Below are 20,119 nucleotides of genomic sequence, written 5' to 3' on the forward strand. Positions count from 1 at the left end.
AGCCTCGGCTCGCCTTATTTATGTTTAATTTTTGCTCTCGGAGTGGCTCCCATCGAGGATCATCGCCGCGTATTACCGTACAACGTTATTAATTAATAAAATTGCGATATCGATTTATATCGATAAATTTCATTGACTCGACGATATTCTCAAATTGAATAGCTTTGCTTGCTGTAAGACGTTACGTTTTCGTTGCCATCGCATTAATTTTTCATATAAATTTAATATTTCATTTCATTGAAATAGTAAAGAAAATTAGGCTTTTAGAAATTTCAACGACAAATATTCAAATTGACTGATTGAAAATTGAAAATGTCTTGGAATTTGCCTAGCAACTTCAGTATTTGCTCATTTAGAAGGCACCATTTATAGATTAGTCCATTATTTAACATCTTAAGATGAATTTTGCTTATAATAGTACGTGTATAATGTATTGTTAATGGATAAAATTTAGTTTAGCCAATATTCTTGGTGAGGTAATTGAATTTTTATTTGAAAATTTCAATGTCGAGATTCAGTGAAAAGATCCAAAAAGGTGAAAAATCCTTTAGAATTGAACGGTGTGGGAACATCTCGTTACGGTTCACGTATATTGTAAATTTTTAAACATTTTTTAATTTCAATATTTTTAAGTGTCGTAATTCAATTTTCAGCCGCGAGTAATTAAAATTTGTCCTTAGTACCCTCAAAAGAATATATATATATATATATATATATAGATTTATAAAAATATTTCATCTTCTTCAAGAAATTCTTTCCAAATCAATCCTCGGCATGCCTTCGCAGTTTACATCACAGATTGTCGATGCAGGCCCCTGCAGCCACTTAAAGCATAATAATAACAACGGCAATAACGACAATAATAACGACGACAACAACAACAACAACAACAATAATAATAATAATAATAATAATAATAATAATAATAGTATTAATAAGGAGATAAGCTTTCAACATCTCGACGGACGGGCCAAACGAACGGAATCTATGTCGCGAGAACCGCTCGCTCGAGAGTTCAAAAGTCGGGTCCGTCTTCGAATCATCTTTTTGTCTCCTCGGCTCCTACCTACCACCACCTTCCACCTTATCCGCAACCAGACACGCTATTCTTTTTTCTTTTTCTTTTTTTTTTTTCTCCCCTCGAGCATCTCTTTTCAGTGTGCGCGCGCGCCATTAAACCAACTCCGGTCCTTGCGTCCCGTTCGTGTGCTTCGCTCCCAAGTTTCCGCGTTGGAGTAGCCCGGCGGTGGCGGCGGCCTCTCGTCAATCGACTTTCTTAGCGAAACGCTCGTCGCTTCGGCATCCCGCTACCCTCCATGAATAATTAGCATTCCTTGTTGCGTGGAAATCTGCTGCGGTGAGTCCCACATTCAATCCGCTTTCCCAGAGCTGCGCGCACGCGTATTCGCGTCCCGCGAGCGTAGACGAGCGCACACAGGCGCGCGACCGTGTGTATTGTGTTTCGACTTTCCGTATCCACACTGCCTGCCGATCCATTTCCGTACATCCACGTTATTCCGCTTGATTTCGTCGTAGCGAGTGAGCGCGTGTGAATCGGTGGACTTTTTGCGTCCTCCAGTTCAGTTTCTTGGCTGCCTGTCCCGACCTTCCAGTTCGCATATACAGGCGCTTGTTTTTATTTACAAACGTGTTTCTCAAGTTGGATTTTCCTTTCATTCACGCTCACTGGACTTTTCCAGTTTTTTGTTACGACTTCGTACTTAGCTGATTCCTCGATAGCGAATTTCTATGGTTTTATTTCCTTTCGTTACTCGTACATAACCTCGTTGCGTTCGCAGGTATCATTTTTATTTATTTATTTTGTTTTTGTTTTTTTTTTTTTGTTTTTTTTTTGTTCTTTTTTGTTCTTTGTTTCTCTATTAAAGCCTTTCGTTGTTATCGGTTTTTCCTTTACTGTTTTTTTTTTGTTCTTTTTTGTTCTTTATTTCTCTATTAAAGCCTTTCGTTGTTATCGGTTTTTCCTTTACTTACGAACACGCCCTTTTTTCTTGCGATTTTCATAAATAATTTCAATGCGTAGGCTTTAAAAGCGAAAAAATTTTTGCTTCACGGCATGTTTGTACTTTATGTTTTTGGCACATTTAGAATTTATTATCGTTTCTGCCCATTTCTACCGAATTGAATTTATATCTGATTATTTAAGTATGTCTATAGTCGAATTTAATGAGAGATCGTTTAAAATTTCTTTTACATGCCTGAATGAAATTCAGTCTGCATATTGTAGTTGATCGATTGAGTAATTAATCATCATTGAAGCTTCGACTATAATCATAGAATAGTTTAAATAAATAAATAAATACTTTATTGTATTGAATTATATAATTTATTGTTGGTACAATTTTCATATCGTCTCATGAGATTATTGATGACATGAAATTTTTATTATTCTAACGAGTAAATTTCACTAATATTTTTTTTACAAAATCTTGAGGCACTCGGTGTACTTATCGTATTTTATACAAAATTAATAAATTCACACTTAAATTACAATTGGACAATGATTTTTAATTTATCGTCAATTCTTAATGAAATTTAACGTGAGTCGATTTCATTGAAATAATTGTACCAGCAATTGATTTTTTTATTATTACATGCAAACATACTTGCCCAGTTTGGTCCTTATGCACTTTTGTTTGTTTGTTTCTTATAAACAGGTCTGACAACGCATATTTTATTATCACGTTTATTTTCTATTTTATTTTTTTAATATTTCGTTTGATAAAATAAAACTAGAAAGAAAAGCTGCCTGGATAATCATGGTCGTATCCGTAAAAGAAGTAGTAATGCATTTGTTTATATTTTTTGTATTTGCCGACCATACGGATGGTTATTGTCAATGGAAACAGTGGAAGCTCGCACATTCATCAGACTCTGCCAGAGAATCAGTCGAGGAACGTCACAGCAACATCAAATCTGCAACTAAACGTAGAAAAAAATATTCAGGAAGATAGCAAAATGAACGACCAACAACAACAACGTCACAAAAGCAATAACGATGATCGTACAAATTTGATTATCAATTATTTGCCACAAAGTATGACTGAGAAGGAGCTTTATAGTATGTTTGTGACGATTGGCCCCGTTGAATCATGTCGAGTTATGAAAGATTATAAGGTAGGTTTCGATTGTGACTAGATTTTATCATCTGCAAACGTTTGTAAAGTAAAAGTGTGTAAGATGATTTTTTTTTTTTTAACTACTTTCTACAAGTATATTTGTTTCAAATAATTCTTTTCGCCTATTTGAAAGTAATTTAATAGGGTTTTTATTTTTATAAAAATTATGGCAATCTAAATAAAGCGTAAATGTTTTTGTTTAAGTGAAGTTATGAAATGCTTATTCAAAGTTTCATTATAATAATACTTATGTATTTAATGTCATTTAGACTGGTTATAGTTATGGATTTGGCTTTGTCAACTACGCTAAAGCTGAAGATGCATCTACAGCTATCAATACATTAAATGGACTTCAAGTTCAAAACAAGAGATTAAAAGTTTCCTTCGCTCGACCATCTGGAGAAGAAATCAAGGAAACAAATCTTTATGTTACGAATTTGCCTAGGTAAGCAAATAATGATTTGTATCCTTATAGAAAAGGAGACTATTATTTTGGTTAAAAACTTAACAATTATTACAATTTGAGACTTATATACATCTATCTAAATTGATATATTCGTGATTTCTGTAGTCTTGCCTACTAAATGAATTCTTATTATACGTTCCTTTTTCTAAAATATATATTTATTAAAATGTATTCATTTCTTCTAAGCGAATTCCCATTTATAGTTAACATTTATTGTTAATTTTATAATTTAAACCATCTTCATAAGTTTATATAATTATTGTTATTAAATTTTACTTGCAATATATCTATTTGGATTTATCATTGGAATAAATATATAAATAATACTTATAATAAATCGTTTTACATAAATATTTAACATATAAATGATATTCTCGTTAAATATTTGTGTAAAATATATTTGCTTATTTACTAAGTAATTTTGTTTTCTTAGAAATATTACGGAGAAACAGGTCGAAGACATTTTCAGTAAATTTGGTCGCATTGTCCAGAAAAACATCTTAAAAGATAAGCTCACTGGTTTACCAAGAGGTGTGGCCTTTGTGAGGTAAATAATTAATTTCTTCAATTTATATTAGTGTTTAAACAAAATTTCCCATAATAGAAATGATAAAGTACAGGTGTACGCGCGCGCGTGAGATAGAAAGAGAAAAAAAGTGAGTGAGTTGGTGAGTTAGTGAGTTTGTGAGTGAGTGAGTAGGTGAGATGCAAGCAAATTTGCCAATGATCACTGAAATTTAAAAATGTTGATTTATCTTTAACATATAGCATAAATTGGAACATGTTCAAGTTCCAGCTTTAGCAGGTGTTGGGTAATAGAGTTGTGGAAGATATTACGTAACAATAATGTGATACTGTTTCGCTTATATTTACATGCTTGCTGCTACTTGCCAGAATATATTTCTATCTTTTTACGAGACGTTCAATGTGACCCATTTTAAATATAAAATTCGCCTCTAAATATTCTGTCGTTTAACATTTTCAAAGGTGTTATTGGCCTTATTTTATAAATAAAAGTTTATTTTGAGTAAACATATACGAATGCCCTATAATTACTATAATAAAGTAATAATTGTGAATCTTGTTATAAAATCTAAACATACATAAAGTTTCGAAATTAATAATAGTACTTTACTTAAAGTTTTTATTTAATTGTTTTACAATATGTATATAATATCATAGTAAATTATCCCATTGAGATTATTAAAGTGCAAACTAAATGTGACATTTAGATAATACTTATGCGATATTTTTATCTAGTTATAATTATTTTAAAAAAGTATGCATAATTCGCATAAAATTTTTCGAAATATAATTTAATGAAAGTAACGTAAGAGATGTTTGTAATAAAATTAATTAGTACGCTCCATATCGCATGCAAACTCTTGATTCTCCAAAAAATATTTCCCACCAAGTTTGTGTGTTTACGTTTATAATAATAATTATAAATTTTAAGGTATGACAAACGAGAAGAGGCACAAGATGCAATTAATCAACTTCATGGTACGATACCTGAAGGGGGTTCTGAGCCTCTTAGTGTTAAAATAGCCGAAGAACATGGTAAACAAAAGGCAGCTTACTATGCTGGATGGCAAGCTGGTTATAACCAGAGTCGTGGTAAGAACTTTTAAGCTTTTATTCTCTCAATAGTACTAATTATTTAATGTTTGCACTTATACTTTAGTTGAGGTTTTGGCTAGCAAACTTTACTTTGAATGAAAATTTTTTTATTTACATTGCATATTTTGCTTTGTATTTTCCAAGCTAATGAATAAGCACGAGAGCCTCTGACGAAACTTATTTTCTCTTTAATTTATCAATTTAATGATGATCTTTGTGTTTTTATTATTTTACAATTTAAGAGCTTCTCAGTAGTTTTTTCATGTGCTATATTTCCTTAATGTAAATCGTTTCATTAAACTTATAATAGTAGAAAAATCGTAGTTTGAGAATAATCAAGATTTATCGATTTAATTAAATAAATAAGTATTTAAAGTAAGCTTTTACGTAACTGTATATTAAAACAATCATTTGACAATCAAACTAGCGCTAATCAAATAAATAAAGGAAAAAGTAAAATAATGTTAATAATGCTATTTTGGATGTTCTCAAATTCAGAGTTTTCTTAAAGAGATTGCAAAAGACGAAAAATTTTCTATTTTCTTACCTGTATAATTCATAATCTAAAATTCTATCTTGCTTTGCCTTGCTAATCAAAACAAATACAAATACTGTCCAAACGGTAGCATTACTAGAAAAGAAATTTAACATAGCAATGCTCGAGGATGAATTCGGAGATCTCAGGTTAAAAGACCAGACGAAGCACCCCGTTAAAAAAACGCACAGGAAGACTAGTGAGTCTTTTTAAAACAATAAAACCGTTAACATTTGCGCGTTAATTTTTGTCCGCATCAAAAACAATCAACAATTAAAACTAATCTTTTTTTTTTTTGAAAATCTTTTTCTACCACAGATAAGTTAGCCGCCTCTACGACAAAGTCGGAATTCCACGACCTCTGGCACTGAGAAAAATTGCGAGTCCAGGTCGCGAGGGTTTTTCACTCTTATTATTTTTTTTTTTCATAAATTTTTTTTTTTTTTTTGTTTTTTTTTTTAAATTAAGATGCATAAAACAATTTATAAGGCACAAAAAAAAAATATTTATACTCACAGATCTTTGTATGAACAGCTTAATTAGGGAATTATGTAAATTATTAGATTTTTTTTTTCATTATTTGCTGTACATTGTAGTTAAATGCTTTTTTGTCAATTTTTTTTTTTTTCCAGTCGATTTATATAGTGTATAAAATATTTAATGGCAACGTAATTGTATAGTTTATACGCGAATTATGCGACAAGATACACAAATACTGAGAAGAGTCAAGTAAATGATTTATTGTTTCTATCCGCGTTTGTCCGACACTTGGTTGTTTTATTCCTCGCGGCGCGATTCTCGTTATTTGTATTTAAGCTACAATTAAGAAAAACCTTTTTTTAAATTCAACGAGTATTTCTTTGTGTGATACGTTTAAAAAAATTGTTAACTCAAATAATTAATTTTTTTTTTTTTTTTTATTGTTTAAGCAATTTTTCTTTAAATTAAGTTTGCCTATTTGAGATAACAGGATATTTTTTAAACAGACTAAGAAATGTTTGTTTGATTTAAGAACACTGCTCAAAGTAGTGATTTTTTTTTTTTCGACCGACTGTAACTCTCAGTGCGACAGATTATACATGTACTGTTTTGTGCTTTACTTGTTTCTCTGTAAATTGCTATCTATTATCTATAAATGATGTTGTATTGGAGAAATACAATTTCTATGCGTGCTTGCGTGTACGCTAACGTGTACTAGTGTCTATTTTCTTGTCATTAATACTTCTTTTTCACTTTCCTTACGTTTCCTTTCACATTTTTATTTTGTTTTCTTCTTGGGTTTGTTTCCCCCTCTCTCAAAATTTATTCTTTTTATACAGTTATCAGGTCTTTTTATTATTTCTATTGATTTATTTATCATGCTTCTTATTTATTTTGATTTTAATTTTTCACTTCTTCAGGTAATGAAATTATTTTTTTTTTTCTTCTTTTTTTTTGTCTTCTTTTTTTTAAATCGGTTATGTAACGTTTTAATGGTGACATAATAATATTCATATTATTAATAACAATAACAACAACGAGAACAACAACAACGACAACAACAACAACAACAATAATAATAATAATGATAATGATAATGATAATGATAGTACTTCTTGAATTGATTATTTGCATTTGGATTTTAGATTGTAAATATTCTTTACAATTTAGTTTTACCGTTCAGCTTACGGTTTTTAGAGAGTTTCCGAGGTTTCGCCTCGATAAGTTAATTTTATAACTACATACGCTCTTCGTACCAATTTGCTTATTTTACATTTCATTTGCTGAATCAATTTTTTCAAATAACCATAATTTCTACGCAGCTCTATAGAATTTATAAGATTTATGAGAACTGATTTCTTTCCTTACGTATAAAAATATTAATATACATTTAAAACTAGTATTATTATTAATATAATTTATTTTAAAAAAAAAAACAAAAAAAACATACCAAAGCTAATCTCTCGTAATAATTATATATTATTATTAGCTTATTAAAAATCTTAACATCGATGTTTTTATTTTATTATACATAATGATTATAAATATACGACATATATCAGTCAAACGTACTAACAGGGCTTTGTAATGTGTTAATTGACGTGTAATGCACATTGATTATGAATTTCTCCTTCGTTTATTAAAATATTAGTTGCACCTGCATAATGCGATCTGCGCTTCGCTGATTGACAAATGCATGGCTATAATTACATATGTATTACTTCTTTCTTCTTGATTTTCCTCTTTTTGCGTTGTGCAAGTTGTTTAAAAAATGTTTTAAAATGAGATTTTTTTTGTAATAAACGAAGAAAATTTTAATGTGTTGGACATAATTTAGATAATTAATTTTTATTAAGATAATAACAGTTATTATTAAATGTAACAATTGATATAGGATTGCAATTAAATGATATGATGAACATATACTTAAAATTTTATACAATTCGTATATTCTAAATAACTACACATTTTTTTAACAACCGATAATAAATATTTTCAAATTCATTTATTTTTTCTTTTATTTTAACATTGAAGGTAGTCCGAACACAAGTACATTTATGAAACGAAATATTATGTAGGACTACAAATGAAATAGGTCAGTATTACGACTACCATTTCTGGTACAGTAAATTGTATATACAAGCTTATAATCGTCGTCATTAATTGTCTTATTTTTTTTTTATATCGTGTATATATATATATATATATATATATATATATATATATATATACACACATATACGTATACATATGCTACTTAGTTTTTTTATGCATGGTGCACTATACAATATTTTTACGTGTTGCTCACAGATATTATTGTTCAAAAGATTTTTACCGATCACTTCAATATCGGTATTATTTACATTAAATATTGATAATACACCAGTATCTTATAATCTATATAAATCGTTCCATGTCTTATTTTTTTAGAATTATAATTAAGCTCTTATAATTGATATTGTTGACAATCGATATATTATTGAATTTCTATTAATTTAAGGGGTAACACCTAGAAAATTGCCTGAAAAAGTGCATGTTTAGTGCCTGAAAAATTAAATTTAAAAGCGGGAGAGTCACGGAGGAATGTAGAAAAATTAAATACTTTTTTTTCTATATATCTTGTCTATGCAAACTTTTTTTTTTTTTTTTAACAACGATTAGCATTAATAACGGAGTTACATCTGAATAATGGCGATCATCTGAAATGGGGTCTAGAGGGGTTTTTTTTTTTTTCTAAATCAATTTTTAATTAACACAAAAAAATAGACTTTATTTATATTAATAGCCATAAAAGTTTGAAAAAAAAAAATCGAAAATGAAATAATTGAAATAAAAATAAGTATTCTTTATTCCTGTTAAATTTGTGTCTTTACTGTGTGTCTGTGTTTGTTTTCGGTTACTTCAGAACAAGGAATTTTCAGAAAAGTGCATTAATGTTTTAATAATTATCGAGCACATAGTGTAGGAGCACTGCTACTATCTTAGTACTTGGTAAACTTGGTAATCTTGGTAAAAAAAAAGTAATCCCCCCCCCCTTCCACATATTCTCACTCTTCCTCTTCCTCACCCTCACCTTGTCCCGCTCCCTACTGCCGCCCCCTAGAATCAATATTGTGCTACATTCGAATAAAATGGTAAAATAATAATATAAATAAGACTGTTTTTTTTTTTATATATATATATTTTAAGTGGTGTTATTCCTTAAATTTAATTATATGTTAACATGGAAAAATTCATAATTATATATAATCGTAACAGTTTATGGCGAATTTTTAAGCTAAGCATATGAAGTGATACAGACATATTATTTTAATTATATCATTTATTAAACATGTATTGAAAAATGTATGTAAAAATACTGCATTAGAAAGCATTGAATTAACGTTAACATAATATAATGACATTTATTCTATAAAGAATTTTAATTATTTTACTATTCTTGACTATGCGGTGTTAGGACTACCTTAGCATTTACTATTTTACTTGAGTGTGATTTAAAGTTCACGAGTTTAACCGCCTCTCTTTCTTTAACTCTGTTAATGCCTACCAATCAACGAAGGAGAGTGTCTATACGCGAGCAGGAAAAAGTTTCCAATCTACCCGGGTTTCACTAACCAATAAGCGAAAGCATGCGACCAGAGTGATATCGGCGTACGAGAGAGAATATAAGAATAAGTTTTGACGATATAGATTTCATCGTCGATGGGACGTTGTAACGTTAAAAAAAAAAAAGGCGCGGGCGCAATGTATTTAAAATGTACATCTTCCGAGTGTTCCGACAAAATACTTAGCTTACAATATTTATTACGTCTTATTGTAGATTTACCCCTGCAAGTATTAATAATATTAGCTTATACGATTTGTCGTTTGAATCAACGTACTTCCATAGTCAACTTTTTTGATTTATAATTATGATTTATAACTAATTCGATTCTGGGTACTTGAAATTAATATTTAATCTGAAATGAGATTCTTGACAATTAAGTGGCTTTATTTTTGAAAATCAATAGTATATACTAATTTAACATTGATAATTTATTAAATGTATTACAAATGCTGACATCTATACTGCTTATTTTACTACAATACATTTCATAATGATATTTATTATGTATTATTTTGAAATATTGCTTTTCACATATTTTTACACATGTGAGTAGTTGATGCGCTGAAAACATTGATAATCTGACCAAGATTCTTTCACAGATAAACGTTGCTTCCGTTAGCTAATTAAATTCAATGATTGCATAATATATTATTTTTTTTTTCTTTCCCTCTATTCGACTGTTTTTAATTTACAAAACAGTAAAAGTGTAACGTTAATTAAATAGTAATTTGTGACTTTTATACGCTTAATTTCAATTCTTTTACATTAAATCATTGGCAGTCTATGGAAATTATTGTTATTTAACCCAATTAGATGATATCAATAAATCATGTTCAGATTATTTTTTTCCACGTAAAGCAGATTCCGGCAAACACTTTTATAATTTTAGTTTTTTTTGGACAATTTTTCGTCAAGTTTGTTACATTAATTAATTGCATATGTGCGTGCACTCACATTAACTAAATGGACATGACGTTTAAATGAATTACTTTATAAAATCACAAGTAACGGCGGTTTTATCGAAATGTCTATTATTAAAAACAGTTTTACTTGGAAATGATTATTGCTGCTCTATATGCTTCAATTATGCACTTACACGTGATATAACTTTGGAATTTAATATTACTTGTTGAAGATATGTCGACAGGATATTTTCATTTTATTTTCTCCTCTTATTTATTTCAGTATTTAGGACTATACGAAACAGATTTTAATTACAAAAGTTTTTACAAAAGTACAAACATTAAATAAATAATGTCCAAATATGTCCAATGTTTTCTTACTCGTAGTTCGGTCAATTTCTTTATAAAAATTTCGCAAGTCAAATAATTATCATTCGAAGACCGTTTAAATGAGATAATTTCGATAATATAGTTTCACTAATATTTTATAAAAGTTAAAATGTAAAATAATAAAGAGCTTGAGATTATCCACTCCGACATTTCTACATTTTGTTAGTTTGAAATTACAAAGTTAATTTGACACTCAGTTACTCTGACAAATCTAGTCAAATCCACGTAACGTACTAATTGTGATAAAAGCAATATATAGTCGACAATCTCAGTCCAACAAAAATTGATGTGGAATATACGAATCAATTTTGGACTCTAAATCTATTACTTTAATGACATACTTTTTAATTTAAAAAAAATGTAAAACATTATAATTATTTTTTTCTATTTATTATCATTTAATTGAATCAGACAGTTCGTAAGAACTTATTTTTTAATTTCAATTTATTTACTAAATAAATAGTAATTTAAAAATATTTGTTATATAGTTTATTCAACAAAATAACTGATCTCAGTTATTTATCGAAGTTTTATGTGTATATATATATATGTACACACATATCTGTCAGTTATTACAAAATAAATTTATAATGTTTTAGCATATGTGAATTCGTATTACACGTTAATTGTTTTATGTAACTTTAAAAATGGAAATTATATGTATTAATAATAATCGAAGAATTATTATGTAATATTCAATATAAAACATACGATTATATACTCTCTTAAATAAATAAAAAAAAAAACGTTTCTCCTAGAAATTTTTTTACTGATAAATGTGCTTGGTTAACATACCAAATAATGATTGAAAACATTAAATAGAATGGTTAATAATAATGAATTTTATGTTATATATATATATATATATATATATATATTATAAAAATAATAGAAAATAATGAATACTATTATGCTTAATATTAATTGATAAAATAATTTTACCTCTTACAACGCACTTTATTAATTTGACACATATATTCAAATATATAGATTTACAAATAAAATCTTAATAAAACAATGATGTTTTAATGCTTCTTAGTAATTAAAAGGATAATAAATTAAATAAATAATGTTCTAAATAATACAATGAATTTTCAATTATCAATAAAACAAATTTTTGTTTTTAATTTCCGTCATATACTTATCTTGAATGTACTTATATCTGACATCTAATAATTATATTTTCAGATTAAAGTTTTAATAATAATGTGAGATTTGATATTTAATTAAAATAATTTCTAGTTACTAATATAATATCTAATAATAATAGTAATAATAATAGACATTGAAAAACGTCTAATTAATAAGTGGCGGAGAGAATAATTGATTGGAAATTACAGAAGATTCTTGCAGTAATTTGACATTAATCCGATATAATAAATAATTATAAAAATACGTGGTTTGTTTAGAATTATGAAGCGCAGGTGATTAATATTAAAATTTTATTATCAAATGCTTTCTCAAACGTGACTATGTAGATCGTTATTATATCATGGATGATGATGTTCCATATCAAGGCTTTCAAATACTATAAAAACGAATATAAATATATGATTAATATATTTCATGCAGAAAAAATATTATGATTTATAAGAACAAAATTATACGAAATTAATATGAGCCCGAGTACTAATTTTTTTAACAAAAATTTTAAAATATAAAAAAAAAATTTATATTTTAAAATAATATTATTAATTATATACATAAATAGTACATTTTTATTGACAATTATTGAAAAATTATTTATCAGTTTAATAATTAATATTCAGATCTGGATTGTTTATTAAAAAAAAAACAAATTCGTAATTTATCATTAGTATAAAATCATAATATACAAAGTTTAAATAGATTGTTCTTTAATAATTAGTCTAATTGAATATATAAAATTTCCTTCAGTTTGTATCGCGATAAACATAATTATTAATTGAGAAACAATAATAATAAAAATGTTCATGTACACTTAGTAAGATAAAGACACGTTATATTATATATTATATTGTTGCTGTTAAACAATAAATACTATTTCTATAAAATTCTTGTTTTCCAAAATTAATATGCTTGTTATCGACACGTTTCTTAAAATTATGTGCTGCATTTTTTAAATTTTATTTTATTTGATCGCGTCAATCATAATCCGTATATTTTATTAATTTAATTCTATATAATATAATTTTCAGTAAATTTTGTTTCATGCACGAAATAAATGATATTTATAATGATAATATAGCGGCTAAGTATTATATATATATATATATATGTAATATAATTAATTTAAAACACGTTCTTTCATTTCTTCGTATTCATGTACATACAATTTAATTACTAGAATATATATATATATATATAATATAATATAAACAATCTTAATAAAAATGAAGGAAATTTTGTTTCGTCTTATCGATAAATTTTTATTAAATTCAACGATATTACGAACTATATTTATATGCTTAGTTTTGGAATTCTTTTGTTAATTCATTTTATCATTATAATTATATAATAAATGTAGTTTAAATGATATTCTGGTATATTGATATAAAGCAATATTATATATCATTATAATGATTGAATATTCATAAGTAATAAACATTTCAGCATTTTAAGTAATATTCATTTAAATAATAATTTCAGGTTGTCATAATAGAAACATACTATCTTTTAATAAATCGTCAAGTCATTTTATTGAAAACTGTATTGTTAATATTGCAAAAAAATATTACACAGCATTATCGTATGTACAAACAAGATATTAAAACATATTTTCAATTAAAGATTAAATATATCATTATCTCAGCATAATATGAGAGCAATTAGAAATATTTAAAAAATTAGAAAAATATTTGAAAAATTCCTTCTGTAATTTATTAACAAGTACGAATTCATTAATTATATATCAATGCTTAAAAATCCATAAATTACAAACATATTGTAAAAATAAAATGTTTTTGGGATCACATAGTATATATACAATTGTTGAGTAATGCGTTGTTACATACTTATTACAAAAAAATTTTATCGTACAATTTATGAAAGAAAAAAAAAGAAAGAAAAAAAAGAAAGAAAAAAAAAAAGAAAATAAATGGAAACCAAAATATATCATTAAAATAATAAATATAAAAATTGAATATAATGTATTTTAAATATTTAAATCAGATTAAAAAGTATTGGTATTATAAATTTTTAACTTTTTTGGGCAACTTAGAATTTTCGCATATTATAATAATAAATATTAAATACAATATATATATATATATATATATATATATATATTATTGATAGATAAAATTTTTTAGAAAAATGTCATATATATTCGATGTAGCTCTTAATAAATGATATTAATACAAAATATAAGAATAAATTTTAGTTTTTAATGAAATTCAAGCTAATGTTAATAATTTATATGTAAGTTACAGTTCACAGTTACGTTACAATAGTATAAGCTTGAGCTTGAAGCTTACTTTTCTTCATGTACTTTATAAGGATAATTTTACTTACATAAACATGGACATGACGTATAATTTTAATTCTAAATAAATGAAAGTTTAATATGAATCGTAAAATAGTCGTATGAAACATAATACATTTATTAATTGAAGAATTGTATTGCTTTCTAATGAATTCTATCTACTGCTGTCGAATAATTAAAATACAAAATGGCATTACGAATGGAACTCAAGTTTATTATTTTCATTTAATGTTTATTTAATATTGTAATAAATACTTGAAGTAAATCAAGAGAATGAAATAATTTGTAGCGATTATACAAAATAATCTTATTATGTAGCGATACACGATACGCATTGCACTTGTTTTCCTAGTGTAAGTATTCTGTAATAAATTAAACTAATATTATTGAATTATTATTATTGTATTATTATTGTTATTGTTATTAATATTAATAATTAAAACACATGATAAAAGTTATTATTATTATTATTTTTTAATATAATTGAATTCTTATAAGTTTTGTTTGAAGGTATAACGTACATACATTCATTGATTAATTTATTAGAAAGTGTAAATTGTTGTTTAATAAGTGTGTGCTGATAACAAAATATATTTAAGCAAATAAAACTAAATTCTGTATATAAAAATGTGCTGCATGTATAATGTGAATTATGTATTTACCACACAATATACTCAATTTTTCTTTTATCATCATTATTAAAAACCTGAATGATTTACGATTAATTAAACAATTTTATTAATTTGTGTTAAATATGCTTAGATATCCGATTTACATGACAATTTTATAAAATTAAGCAAAATATGTCAATCATTTTGTATATCGAAATCATAAACTTCATGAGTATTATACGAATAAATGTTTTGTAAGTCTAATTTCATGAATTGTTGTGCAAATTCGATGTCGTATTAAGAACGGCTAAATCGTTTCTCTTTCGTTCAAATGTTATTTTCTATCATTTTCTACGGATCTTTTCTCCAAGATCTTTTCTCAATATCGTTGCTGGTTAATGATTTTCTAAGAATTCTTTCGTTAAAGGACTAAATAAATTAAATACAAATTTCTCGTGTCGTAATGAAAATTGGCAATCTATTCGAGTTTGTAAACAAAAAAATTTATAATTCATTATTGAAAGCTAACGTTTAAAGCAATAAGTGTCAAATGAGTTGTTCGCGATCTTGAAAGTCGAGCATGGGAACATTATGCAATTACGGTCCACGGCCTTGAGGTAATTAATACGAATGTTCGCTCAGCTGAAACAGACACCTGGTATCTTTAACTAGCATTTGCACACCGAAATAACTTGCTTCTGCTAAGACCTTAACTGTGATAATACCTTTATGCACTTGATTTTTTTTTGTTTTTTTTTTGTTTTTTTTTGTTTTTTTTTTTGTTTTTTTTTTGTTTTTTTTTTTGTTTATATATATATATATTTATGTATTTATTTATTTATTTATTTATTTATTTATTTTTTTTGTTATTAACTTTCGATGTTGAATGCTCTAAGAAATAGATGAATTGCAGAAACTACTTTAAACTGAATTTTAAACTAAAGTCTCCTTTATATTTTGATATTATTCTATGTATATAAGCTCTCTTTGCAGTTAATGTGCAAGTCAATCGCTCACGTATGCACGTGTACATATATATGTACCCGCGTACGCATGCATGTACGCATACGTAGGTATGTATGCGTGTTTGCGTGTTTGCGTGCGTGTACGGGCGTACGAATGCGCGTAACGAATAACTTCGCGGAGCGAATCTTGTTAAAAATTGTAAATGTCGATGATAAAGCAGCATTGAAGTTTGATAAAATAATAAATTCTTGGCTTTCATTGAGAAAATATTGGACACAAAAATCTCGGGGTTTGCATTAATGGATAAAAAAAGGAAGCATATTAAATTTCATTCGAGTCTCTTGAATTGATAAGCTGCGGCGATGATTTATGGTCGCGGATGGTGGTTGGGGCGGGATGGGGGAGGGTGAGGGGGGGGGGCGGGGTGTGTGAGGTCGAGTGTGCGGCAAAGAGTCCCGGGTACGGTGTGCGCGATGCCCCTGGCCAGCGGTCAGCAGCGCCTTTGAGCTTTAGCGTCGGTGCAAGGGAACCGTTGGCCCGGGGTTCGCTGCGAGTGCCGCAGGGCGTCGGGGCTCGACGGGGCTCAACGGCAGTACCTGTGCATTTGTCTAGGGAGAGTTGCAGGTGGCGTCGGCGGCGGCGGCGGCGGCGGCGGTGGCGGCGGCGGCGGCGCGGTGGGCAGGGGCCGGGGCGGCTACGGCGGCGTGCCCCCGGGCATCGGCATGGGCCTCGGCGGTGGGGCCGGACTGGCGGCCGGGGGTCCGCCCGGGGCGATGCTCGCCGGTCGGGGTGGCTTCGGCGGGCCCCGGGGCGGTGGCGCCGGCGCCGGTCATCACGGCTTCGGGGGCGGGCCCGGGGCGGTGCGCATGGAAAAGCTGCACCCCCACCGCTTCAATCCTCTGGGGATGAGCGGGGCGGCCGCGGGGGCGGCCGCGGGCGCCGCGGGAGGGGCAAACGCGCCCGGCGGCTACGCCCAGCCGCACTTCTGGTGACGACCCGCAGTCGACAAGCAGCTCGCGCCCTCGTTCAGCACCGATCTTTAGAGATGTGAGTATATAAAACGGCACTTTTATCACAATTTGTCCACCCCTGTCGTGTCGCACGCGCGTCTTCTACACGAGTTGCTCTGCAACCTCGACTGACGCCATCTTGAGATCCTCCCCCCATCCCCCTCATCCAACCCCATCACACACACACACCCCTCACCCACCCACCGACCCACACGCACACACGCACACCAACCCACCAACCCACCAACCCACCAACCCACCAACCTCCAATAAACCAACCACCATACCTAACTCATCCATCCATCCTCCAATTGACTCACCACCGCTCCACCCACCCACCCTCGAAATTCCTACGTCACTTTGCAACTCGGCCCAGTCGACGACGACAGTCTGTATTTGTCTAGGCATTTTTGAGCTTGCGTCGACTATCGCTGCCGCTCCCTTCTCATCGATAATCGCAATTTCTCGGACTACGGACTAGGTCGACACAATTACACGGCCAATAATTAATTACGCGTCTAGAAGGGATGGCGAACATTACTTAACCGCGAAGCTTTCGCACGGCGTTGAGTTGTTGACAGAGCTTGAGCTTGCGATTCTCGACTCGAGGCACGAATAATAAATATATCGTTTCACATATAATAATGTATATTTTTGATAAGATCGAGAAGATTTTAACGAAGCTGACGCTGATCGCTTCGTACATGCGAATAAGATTTATGTCTTTGACCGTAAATTGGTAAGTAAATTGTAGGAGGTAGTGATGACGATGAGTCTCGCATTCACCAACGATGATAGTAAATTATGAAAATTGAAAATTTGCATAGCAAGTATTAATATCCTATCAGAGCTAAACGATATTAATTCGGCTTATTCGCGTTATATGAAACTCAATGAGTATTCATGCACATGAATATACACGTACAAACGACCATCCACGCGCGCACACACGCACACATTATTTTTAGCAATGCACCTATCAAGTATTCTCTAATAATTTTAAATTAATCAGCATTACACTAATGGCTTACTTCAATTGATGAATCTCGCAATACATGCAATAAGAAATGCTTACGAGATTATTTATCAAATACAATGTATTATCGTAATTCGAGAAGCTAAGTAAGCCAATAAATTCAAATTGCTTAAATAATTTCCATATATTTATATTATATAATCTTCACAATGTGTTGCGAGTAATGTTTGTGGAGCATAGGATAATGATTTGTGTATGCGCTTAACGAAGGATTATAGTGTAATGAGCGGAATAAAAAAGGTCGTATAGTCGTAGACATGAATTTTTTGGCGCTTTATCGAAAGAAAGTCTTGTTGTTTAAAATGTGTTAAATACTATGTGTGGAGTGGTTTGTGAGGGTTGTGCATTGAGGTGAAAATAAGAAAAGGGCCTAATAGATGGTAGACCGTTCGAAATATGTGAAAATCTATTTTGTGAATGTACGTATAATTTGTCTTTTAACATTTTGTTTATACAGTAGATTAAAATTGTTGTTCAAATATTTTGGTTTATTGCTGACAGTTGTAGACATTATTAACGCTCAAGTTTATTTACATTGGGCTCGAGATATATGGTATGTGGTAGTAGTTGATTCTTAGTGTTTAACATTAAGCGACTTAATAACAACATATCGATCATACTCGACTATTCTCGAAATGACGAGTTACCGAGTCAACGTATCGTTAGAACCTTTGGAATTGATTTAGCAAATGAACTTTCATTTCTCAATACTACGACAACGTCACTTATATTGCAATTGACAATTACATACATACCTATGAATATAATTCACTGAATAAATTCTTCACTGTTCATAACATAAAAGCAATAATATGTACATTTATTTTACTTTTATCTTTATTTTCGACTTAACCCCGTACCGGTTGTTGGTAAAATCATAATCAAATTACGTCTATAAATGGTTGGTTGATTGCGAATGAGCCGAGGAAGAGGCGCGCTCCATTGATATTCGGTGGCGCGCTTTAATTGCGAAAATCGGCATCGCGTCACGACGGTCAAAAGTGCGATTTCTAACAACGATCAATTATCTGTTACATGGGCGCTCGCAGAAATTCCAAGAATGTGGCAATGTGTTCCTGTCATACCGGCGACACGGAGGAGTCAGCGCGTCATACTGGCGCTTCCACGACACGGAGCTACGATGATGGCATCCTTTTCTTAGCCGTCTGCCGTCCGTCCGTCAAGCAAAAGGGAATTTATCGCACGATAGTAAAGAACAGCGAAGGAGGACAACATATTGCAAGATTTCAGCGCAACTTTTCTTTTCCACCGAGCGGTTTCCTAGGGCCGCGCAGAGTTTTATGCGTTGTTAATGTACATTTTTTTCTTTTACTTTTAGTTGAGATCTTTGAATACTTGAGGTGCGACTCACCGTAGTACTTTCATCGAGAAACTTTTATCCAGAAATTCGGACTTCGTTTATTTTCCTCTTTTTTTCTTTTTTTCTTTTTTTTTCCCCTTTCTTTTTCTTCCTTTTTTCATCTTCTTCATTTTAACAATAAAAGTGATTATGCGTGCTTCGAATATTCTTTAACGAGAAACAATTAGATTTTGCAATTTTTACTTTCTAGATTCTTAATGTATTTGTATATGATTGATTGATATCTCATGTTGAATTCGTCGATGTCTTAAGCGAAGTGAGTGTTGAAAAGCCAATTTTCAACCCTCATTTACTGCATGATACCCTAACCGAGTTATTTGGGTGGTTACAAGTTTTAAATTAATTTTATTGTAAGAAAATTTACTATTTGGCATAAGAGAAATGCTATTAGCGTTATCTAGATTGTAATTCTTTTTTTTTTTCTTCATTTTTTCTTTCTTTTTCTTTCTTTTTTTTTTTTTTTTTTTTTTTTTTTTTTTTTTTTTTTTATTTTATTTTGTTATATTATTGTGTCT

General features: G+C 29.9%; 1 protein-coding gene across 8 annotated transcripts; it reads left to right on the plus strand.

The window, feature by feature from the left end:
• The first annotated feature begins 1,119 nt into the window (after positions 1-1,119).
• Positions 1,120-19,647, plus strand: LOC105365303 (protein sex-lethal). 8 transcript variants are annotated; one of them, XM_011503424.1, is made up of 7 exons: positions 1,120-1,357; positions 2,868-3,135; positions 3,407-3,582; positions 4,037-4,150; positions 5,060-5,220; positions 16,802-17,224; positions 19,273-19,349. In XM_011503424.1, the coding sequence occupies exons 2-6, from the start codon at positions 2,977-2,979 to the stop codon at positions 17,167-17,169; spliced, it is 978 nt and encodes a 325-aa protein (XP_011501726.1). In that variant the 5' UTR covers positions 1,120-1,357; positions 2,868-2,976; the 3' UTR covers positions 17,170-17,224; positions 19,273-19,349. The 8 variants fall into 8 exon arrangements, with proteins under 8 accessions (XP_011501726.1, XP_011501725.1, XP_011501732.1 ...); XM_011503423.1 differs by lacking the exon at positions 1,120-1,357 and having other exon boundaries at positions 2,707-3,135; XM_011503430.1 differs by lacking the exons at positions 1,120-1,357; positions 16,802-17,224; positions 19,273-19,349 and adding exons at positions 8,273-8,333; positions 9,798-9,873 and having other exon boundaries at positions 2,712-3,135.
• Positions 19,648-20,119: the final 472 nt, after the last annotated feature.

The sequence above is a fragment of the Ceratosolen solmsi genome, unplaced genomic scaffold (assembly GCF_000503995.2).
Source record: "Ceratosolen solmsi marchali unplaced genomic scaffold, CerSol_1.0 scaffold33, whole genome shotgun sequence".
Classification (NCBI taxonomy): Eukaryota; Metazoa; Arthropoda; class Insecta; order Hymenoptera; family Agaonidae; genus Ceratosolen; species Ceratosolen solmsi.